The sequence below is a fragment of the Lolium perenne genome, chromosome 6 (assembly GCF_019359855.2).
Source record: "Lolium perenne isolate Kyuss_39 chromosome 6, Kyuss_2.0, whole genome shotgun sequence".
Classification (NCBI taxonomy): domain Eukaryota; kingdom Viridiplantae; phylum Streptophyta; class Magnoliopsida; order Poales; family Poaceae; genus Lolium; species Lolium perenne.
In genome coordinates this window covers 15,353,428-15,362,610 of record NC_067249.2, presented here as the reverse complement: position 1 = coordinate 15,362,610, position 9,183 = coordinate 15,353,428, and the positions used below count along the sequence as shown (strand labels likewise).

At 44.1% G+C, this 9,183-nt stretch overlaps 2 protein-coding genes across 2 annotated transcripts; one reads left to right on the top strand and one right to left on the bottom strand.

The window, feature by feature from the left end:
* The first annotated feature begins 240 nt into the window (after window positions 1-240).
* Window positions 241-896, top strand: LOC127310312 (uncharacterized). The gene is made up of 2 exons (XM_051340997.2): window positions 241-575; window positions 689-896. Exons 1-2 carry the CDS (start codon window positions 311-313, stop codon window positions 739-741), a joined length of 318 nt encoding a protein of 105 aa, XP_051196957.1. The 5' UTR covers window positions 241-310; the 3' UTR covers window positions 742-896.
* A 408-nt stretch (window positions 897-1,304) lies between these two features.
* Window positions 1,305-8,782, bottom strand: LOC127308781 (uncharacterized). Its single transcript, XM_051339682.2, has 5 exons — window positions 7,765-8,782; window positions 5,775-6,758; window positions 3,593-4,585; window positions 2,326-2,418; window positions 1,305-1,564 (listed from the first exon to the last, which is right to left on the bottom strand). Exons 1-4 carry the CDS (start codon window positions 8,672-8,674, stop codon window positions 2,366-2,368), a joined length of 2,940 nt encoding a protein of 979 aa, XP_051195642.1. The 5' UTR covers window positions 8,675-8,782; the 3' UTR covers window positions 1,305-1,564; window positions 2,326-2,365.
* Between the last annotated feature and the right edge of the window lie 401 nt (window positions 8,783-9,183).

The following is a 9,183-nucleotide window of genomic DNA, read 5'->3' as shown; positions in this document are numbered from 1 at the left end:
ACATCGAAACAAGTAATCCAAATGTGTGTAAGGTTTGCATCGGGCAACAGATAAATACGGCACCCAGCGGATGGGCATAGCACCAGAAGAGCTAGATTCAGTTTTCTTTCTACATCACCACAGGCAGCTTCAGGAGCTGCATTCACTATTGTCGGCTCCAAGCCTCCAATACAGATTGTCCAGGTCAAACGACGGTATTGCCCTCGGTTTCAGAGCTCCAACGCTGCTGTATAAGACCCCACAGAGGCACGAACAGTACTGGCGCAGAGAGTATCACCGCAGACACTGATTCGGAAGAAGCGCGCCGGAGATGGAGAAGAAGGGAGCTGCCGCCGCCCTGTGCGTGCTCCTCCTCGTGATGCTGTCCGGGCAGCTGCAGCAGCAGGTGGCCGCCATGTCCTTCTGCGACTGCTACCAGCAGTGCCACCCCTGGTGCAGCCACAACACTCCATGGTGGCTCTGCAACGTCGGCTGCGCCGGCAGCTGCAGCGGCGGCGACAGGCACGACACCCTCGCCGCCTGCACGATGGTCTGCAGCACGGACATAGTCTGCGGAAACGGGGCGGCGCCCGCCGGTAAGACGACGGACCGCCTTACATGCGCTTCATATCTTTGCTCCGTCTATGTATGAAGAAGAATCATTTGTTCTGACGATGATCTGTTGCTTGCATTTCCCATTCTTTTGCAGAGGCAGGTGGTGTTGAGGATTGCGTACGTGAGTGCAACAAGAGGTGGGGCTGACGCCAAGCAATCTCAAAATAAAGAGTCGAAGGGCTGGTGGATCATGTTCATGGGATCTCATATGATGTTGAACTTCTGTGGTTTTTGCACCAATCAATAAGTGTTTCCCTTTGGGGAGGTTTGAGAATTCAAAGTGAATGCAGTTATCATCCAAAGAGGCAAATCCCTGCTTATTTTGATTTACACTACCCTGTCCAAGTGACAATTATTTCATAAGAATTCAAACAATGCAATTATTTCATAAGAATTCAAACAATGTATCAAACTAATTCAAAGCCTTCTCTGAATCTCTGTGAAAACACTAATTCAGAAGGAAGGAAAAAAACCCTCAAAAGTCCACTAATTCGGCGAATTGTATAGGGATTCCGTTTAGTGGCACTATGCTCAAACCACTATAGTGCCGATATTTATAACCTTGTTTAGAACCATATAAAAATCACCAGGAACAAAGCACACAAAACAGAACCTAAAGAGAAATTTGACATAGAATCCCCCTTGATCAGATACAAAATGGAATAACAATCAAAAGGAAACAGTGAAAATATGAACAGAATGCAATCAAATATCAACACTGAAAGTACTAACTAATGGAAACAGGTCGACATGTCTTCATGCCAGTTGGCCAATTGACTACAGAATTCACATAACAGACAGGACTGGGCAAAATAAGCGATTAATTCCTATTAGTCCACACCACAGCTGACTCGGTGCATCTTGTCTGGAACTCTGGATCCCAGTAAACGAGCCACTTCTGCATCTCAGCCACCGGAACGTGACTTTACATGACTCAAACACTAAACATTAGCTTCACCACTGTGGATACCTGTAGGGTAATCATGGCATCAGAAAAAAACAATTTCCTTTCATGGAAAAACCATTACAATTATATCTGACGACTGTATGACTCAAATGCTAAACATTAGCTTCACCACTGTGGAAATCTCCGAACTTTAATCATCTTGGCATTATTAGACAAATTAAACATTAGAAACAAGGAAGAATAGGTAATTTTTAGTGTAGTGGCGCACCTTTAACTTCCATTTTAGCAGTTTTTGGCACATCTGTCCTAATAGAGGCTAGAAGATCAGTGGGCAGACAAGGGATTCATGGAGTAGGAAATCAGAAACATCTGGTCTCTAGCTCATAGGCATTCATTTTATAAAGAGTATGCACCAGCAGCTAGCTAGTCACCAATGGATGACTTTAATCAAATTCATGCACTAGAAACCTCAAGAAAAGGATCACACATCATCTTATTAACATATAAACTTTCTATATAGACTTCCTTCATCTAAAATATATTTCGTTTTTAAACTCTGCGCAACATAACAACACTTTGAACACTACTTTTAATGATAATCTGGTAGTAAGAAGTACAATTCATGATGAAAGAAGTATTTAACATGAATCTAGTCATGCCATCTGGATCATGTGTATTCAATATGAAGTGTTAAACATCTAAGCAATCAGCTAAGCAAAGGGTTGCAGAGAAAATCTTAGAGCCCTCTCTTGCAATTTAGTACCAGAGGGATGGCAGTAAAAATGAAAGAAAACACATGTTTCTTGAAAGAACAGTTCAGATACCTCAATGTACATTCATAAGATAAGCTTGCCTACTCAACCATTACATTAGCATGTGTTGATCAGCTCCATCATGTCCACCACCAATGCTTTTTTCTGCAATCATAAGAAGTCAAATAACCAATTGCATTAGGATGGAAAGATAAATAGATACAAGGAGGCATCAACAAGATATTTTGATAATTTGGAAAAAATAACTCTGTTGATAAAACATTGGGATTACATGAACCAAAGCACAAAAACAGTAAAATTTAAAGAATAGTACTAAAACAGCATATATTGAACAATATCGTGAAAATGAACAACATGTATAGTTGAAAAATATGACTATTGACTGATCAAATATGGACAAGCTATCCAGAATTAATAAACTTGTTCGATGCCATATCAAAAACTATTATATATTGTAATACCAGCAAGTTCTAGCAACCAAAGTTATCCTGGCTATACAAATTCAGATTATATTTAACTACATTTAACCTAGAAAAAAATGAATTAAATTGATTAGTTTTCCCTCGTAAAAATGGACTATGCACTCATGACAGGACTCCTCTCCAAGTGGTAAAATGAACAATTATTCGTAGATTCGCAACAAATTTGTCCTTATTGATTTGAATTATTAGCATGATAGCATGGATAACAATATGAAATGAAAAAAACATAATTAGTCTTGCGTCCAAATATACCTATTTGAGCTACCTATTTGCCATTTCAGTTGGTTCAAGCTAAGTTATTCGCGCAGTTGTCTCCAACATGAGAAAAAACAGCACTGCAGCTATGCACTAAAACTACCAGTATACAATTCTTGAATATGTCAACAGGCAAGCAACAGTGAAGTTTAGTTCAATTATTAAACCAATCTTAGTGTTTCGAGTTTAATTAAGTAGATATTCATATAATAAATAACGACAATTTGCTAGCTGTCTAATGTAAAAAAAAGGATCACCACATTTGTTGACAAATCAGACAAAATACAATGATGAAAGTGGTGACATAAAAGCATAAAGTACACAAGCAAACCTACCAGTATGAGATGTGAATCCATACCATAACCAACAAACCAATGCTACCACACAAGCATCAAACAGAAACAGCACATATCAAATTTGCTATATGTTCAAGACTTCATCAAGCAGCAAAAGGAACAAGTGATGCAACACTACTTCAAATTGCTAGCTTAACATTAAGGTATGAGAACGGAATTCCATCAACCAATTACCGAAAATTAGCATGGTTTCGTTACAACAACGGTTTGAAGACATGTTATTACCTGCATCATAGACACTTTCTAATGGATAACAGGTAACACTGTTGTTGTTTTCGAGAAGTTTCTTGAACTGCAATGAGTGAAGCTGGACCATGAAGATACCAGCAGCAGTCCGCAAGAAAGCCACATTATTTTCCTCAGCGTACCCTATCATCTGTATGTACCTTGTCTCTCTCTTTGAATCCAGAGTAAGTAGCCTGTCCAGCTCAATAGTTCTTCCCAACACCCACGAAGAAACACCATCAGCATCAGTATTCCTCTTCCATAATTGGGCAGTGCATTCTGACAAAGAGAGTAAACCCAGCCCGCCACCCTCTGCTCGCATAACCATCAAGTAATTGCCTTTGGCAAACACATCCACTCGCACCTGTATCACATCTAGGCTCTGCCTACACAAATCCACCTTGAGAATCACACTTGAACTCAGCCAGTAAAGGGAATCCTCGACCAGCACAGCTGGCATGCCTTGATACTCCACGGCATCGCGTGGAACCGGTGTTTCGATGAGATTACTCCATAATCTAGTCTCCGACGAGTAAATGCAGACGATCACTCGTGGATTCCCATTTTGTTTGTAGCCTACCAATACCACCTGGAAGTGCTCTGCAGCAGCACGAAGCACTGCCCCGTCGAACGGGGTTTGGTGCACGTCAAATCCTAGGGGGGTGGAAATATGGTGCTGCTCGCCGGTGACAGGATCCCACACCAGGATCTGGTCCCTCGATGAGTGGAAGATTAGTACGAGGCCATGCCGGCATCCGAGGAGTATGCTGTTGTCGCCGTCGCCAATCGGAGAGGAGAAGCGGCCACGCGGGACATGATTTGGGCCCTCCATGGTAGGCTGGAAGTGGATGCCATCAATAGCTTCACGGAAGTAACCAAGAACGGGAGGGTTGCAGCGGTGTTCCAGCGCCGTCATCTTGCCGGCAGAAGCGCTAATGCTCATAGGGGAGTCGACAGAGTGTAGGGCATCATGTCCACCACCAATGCTTGTTTCTGCAATCATAAGAAGTCAAACAATCAATAACATTACAATGGAAAGTTAAATAGATACAAGGAGGCACCAATGAGATATTTTGATAATTTGGAAAAAAAAACTCAGTTCTGATACAACATTTAGGAATAGATAAAGCAGATGACAGAACCTATAAAATTTAAAGAATATATACCCAAAACAGTATGTACTATGAATATCGTGAAAATGAAACACATGTACAAGTGCACACTCGGACTTTAGCTGATCAGAATAGACAAGTTATCTACAGGTGTGGTTGCTTTATTTATAAAGCGGGGCGAAAGCCTATTTCGAGGACAAGTTATCTAGAATTAATAAGCTTGTTCCACGTCATATCGAAAACAATAAAATATGCTCATACCAACAAGTCCTAGTAACCAAAGTTTAGATTAGCTTTGAACAAATTTAGCCAGAGAGGTCAAATAATCTAAATTTATTAGTTTTCCCTGGTACAAATGGACTTGCCATTCGCAGCAGGACTCTCCTACAAGTGGTAGTGAACAAATATTCGTAAATTCAAAACAATTTTTTCATTATTGATTTAAGATTATTAGCAAGATAGGATTGATAACACTATCAAATGAACAAACATAACTAGATTTAAGAGTTAAAATATACCCATTTGAGCTACCATTTGCCATTTAAGTTGTTTCAAGCTAGTTTTTCATGCAGCTGTACTAAACATGATACTAACACTACCAGTATACAGCTCCTGATTTAGTTCAAATATTAAACCAATCTGAGTTTGTCGTCTTATTGACTATATATGCATATAATAAACTGATAAAGACAGTTTGGTAGCTCTGACTTGAACCATATAGTTCAGTGATAATAACAATGTGATAATGTAAAACAAGCATCGCTACATTTGTTGACGAACCAGATAAAATATAACATTGAACTGGTGCCATCATAAAAAGCATAAAGGAAACATTAGCAAACTAGCTACCAGAATCAATGTGAATCCAGATCATAACCATCAAATAATTTGCTACCACAAAAGCATCAGAACAGAAATGCTACAGAACAAATTTAACACCAAAAGGAACAAGTGATACAACCCTATTTAAAATTGTTAGCTTAACACAGGATAAGAACAACATTCCATCAACCAATTATCGAAAATCAACGTGGTTTTGTTCTAGCCACAGTTTGAAGACAAGCTATTACCTGCAGCATAGAAGGATTCTAATGGATAACAGACAAGACTGTTGTTGTTTTCGAGAAGTTTCTTGAACTGCAATGTCTCAAGCTGGACCATGAAGATACCGGCAACTGTCCAAAAGAAAGCCACATTATTTTCCTCGGCGTACCCTATCATATGTATGGACCTTGTCTCCCTCTTCGAATCCATGGAAAGCAGCCTGCCCAGCTCGATAGTTCTTCCTAACACCCACGAAGAAACACCATTACCATCAGTATTCCTCTTCCATAACTGGGCGGTGCATGACAAAGAGAGCAAACCCAGCCCACCACCCTCAGCTCGCATAACCATCAAGTACTTGTCCTCAGCAAACATATCCACTGGCACCTGTATCACAGCTACGCTCTGCCTGCACAAATCCACCTTGAGAATTACACTTGAACACAGCCAGTAAAGCGAATCCCCGACCAGCACAGCAGGCATGGCTTGATACCCCGCGGCATCGCGTGGAACAGGTGTTTCAATGAGATTACTCCATACGCCAGTCTCTGACGAGTAAAAGCACACAATCGCTCGTGGATTCTTTTTTTGTTTGTACCCTACCAATACCACCTTGAAGTGACCTCCAGCAGCACGAAGAACCTCCCCATCAAAGGGGGTTTGGTGCACGTCAAACCTTGGGGGTGCAGCAGCACGGTGCTGGTCGCCAGTGACGGGGTCCCAGACCAGGAACTGGTCCCTCAATGAATGGAAGATTAGTACGAGGCCATGGCGGGATCCAAGGAGCATGCCGCTGTCGCTGTCACCGATGGGAGAGGAGAAGCGACCATGCGGGACACGATTAGGGGCCTCCATGGTAGGTTGGAAGCAGATGCCGTCAACAGCTTCGCGGAAGAAACCGAGGACCGGAGGGTTATGGCGGTATTCCAGCACCGTCATCTTGCCAGCCTGAGCGCTCATGGGAGAGGCGGTGGATTCTAGGGCATCATGTCCACCACCAGTGCTTGCTTCTGCAATCATAAGAATTGAAACAAATAACATTACAATGGAATGCTAAATATAAACAATACATGGAGGCATCAACGAGATATTTCGATATTTTGCAAAAAAAAAAACTCAGTTCTGATACAACGTTGTGACTAGATAAACCAAACAACACAGCCTATAAAATGTAAAGAATATAACCACAACAGTATGTACTATTAATATCGTGAAAATGAAGCACATGCATGGTTACAAACTCAGACTCTTAGCTGACCAGTCAAGTTATCTAGTAGAATTAATAAGCTTGTTCCACTACTTATCAAAGACAGTATTCTAATATGCTCATACCAACAACTCCTAGTAACCAAAGTGATCCTGGCTATAAAAATTTAGATTATCTTTGAACAAATTTAACCAGAGAGATGAATGAACTAACTTTATTAGTTATCCCTGGTGCAAATGGACTTGATTATCTGCCATTTCGGTTGGTTCAAGCTAGTGTTTATGCAGTTGTCCTCAACATAAGAACAAACTGCACCGCAGCTATGCACTAACAGTATCAGTTGTACAGTTCTTGAATATGTCAACAAGCGGGCAACAAGTGAAATATAGTTCAACTAGTAAACAAATCTTGCTATCATCATTTTATTGAAAAGATATTCATATAATACACTGATGATGACAGGTTAGCGATAATAACAATATGTGATAACGTAAAAAGAGAATCACTACATTTGCTGAAAAACCAGATACAATATAACAATGAAACGTTGACATAACGAAAAGCATATAAAGGATACACTAGCAAACTAGGAACCGGTACGAATGTGAATCCAGATCATAGTTATCAAAAAAATATGCTACCACACAAGCATCGGAACAGAAACACTACACAGCAAATATGCTAGCAATAGAAGCAAGTGGTAAATTGTTAGCTTAACTCCGAAGGATGAGAACGGCATTCCACCAACCAATTATCGAAAATCAACAGTGTTTTGTTGCTGTAACCACAGTTTGAAGACAAGCTATTACCTGCAGCATAGACGGCTTCTAACGGATAACAGACAACACAGTTATTGTTTTCAGGAAGTTTCTTGAACTGCAATGTCTCAAGCTGGACCATGAAGATGCCGGCAACTGTCCGCAAGAAAGCCACATTGTTTTCCTCGGCGTACCCTATCATCTGTATGCACCTTGTCTCCCTCTTTGAATCGAGAGAAAGTAGCCTGCCCAGCTCAATAGTTCTTCCCAACACCCAGGAAGAAACACTATCGGCATTCTTCCATAACTGGGCGGTGTGTTCCGACAAAGAGAGCAAACCCAGCCCGCCACCCTCCGCTCGCATCAAGTATTTGTCACCGGCGGCGGACATATTCGCTGGCACCTGTATCACCGCTAGGCCCTGCCCGCACAAATCCACCTTGAGAATTACACTTGAACACAGCCAGTAAAGGGAATCCTCGACCAGCACGGCCGGCATGGCTTGGTACCGCACTGCGTCGCGTGGAACCGATGTTGAGGGGAGATTACTCCATACGCCGGTCTCCGACGAGTAAATGCAGACTGTCGCTCGTGGATTCCTTTTCTGCTTGTAGCCTACCAGCACCACCTGGAAGTGGCCTCCGGCGGCACGGAGCACCGCCCCGTCGAAGGGGGTTTCTTGCACGTCCAACCCCGGGGGAGTGGCGATGCGGCGCTGGTCGCCGGTGACGGGGTCCGAGACCAGGACCTGGTCCCTCGAGGAGTGGAAGATCAGCACGAGGCCGTGGCGGCATCCGAGGAGCGTGCCGCGGTCGCCGTCGTCGCCGGTGGGGGAGGGGGAGAAGCGGCCCTGCGGGACGCGATTGGGGGCATCCGTGGTGGGCTGGAAGTGGATGCCGTCAATAGCTTCGCGGAAGTAGCCGAGGACGGGAGGGTTGCGGCGGTGTTCCAGCGCCGCCATCTCGCCGGCGGCCGGCCTGGGCGCTCCTGCTCAAGGGGGTGGCGGCGGAGTGTAGGGCGCAGCAGCCAGGATGGGGGAAAATCACGCCGCCAGTGCGAGTTTGATTGAAGCCCCAAACTCCTCTGTTTTAAGGGCCCCCGAAGAAAAAGACGTGGTACTCATGTGACAGTTATAACTGGACTCGTTTCGTCGTGCCCGCTCTCACGAGCGGCAGGTCGGAACCCTAGCCTTCGCCCCCGCAACCATCCCCTCCTCCTTCCCTCCCTCGCTGCTGCCGGAGGGTGTCTCCAGGCAAAGCCCTGGGGCGCCGGCGGTGGCGGGGCCTCCTCTCCCTCTCGCCTGGCGGTGGCGATGTGGTCGGCAGGGGCGGCATCTCAGCGCAGGAGGCGACGACACCCGTTTGGTGCGAGGATTGCGCGGCTCCGGCGGGGTGGCGGCGCGGCTGGATCCTTGCTGGCGCGTCCCGACGCCGGCGCGACTGTGGCCATGGGTGGCGGTGGCGGGCCTAG

Bases quoted from the DNA above. Each gene is read 5' to 3' on its own strand.
- LOC127310312 (XM_051340997.2), top strand. From the start codon at position 311: ATGGAGAAGAAGGGAGCTGCCGCCGCCCTGTGCGTGCTCCTCCTCGTG. The intron at 576-688 runs GTAAGACGACGG...ATTCTTTTGCAG, and splicing joins AAACGGGGCGGCGCCCGCCG to AGGCAGGTGGTGTTGAGGAT.
- LOC127308781 (XM_051339682.2), bottom strand. From the start codon at position 8,674: ATGGCGGCGCTGGAACACCGCCGCAACCCTCCCGTCCTCGGCTACTTC. The intron at 4,586-5,774 runs GTAATAGCTTGT...TTATGATTGCAG, and splicing joins AGAATCCTTCTATGCTGCAG to AAACAAGCATTGGTGGTGGA. The intron at 2,419-3,592 runs GTAATAACATGT...TTATGATTGCAG, and splicing joins AGAAAGTGTCTATGATGCAG to AAAAAAGCATTGGTGGTGGA.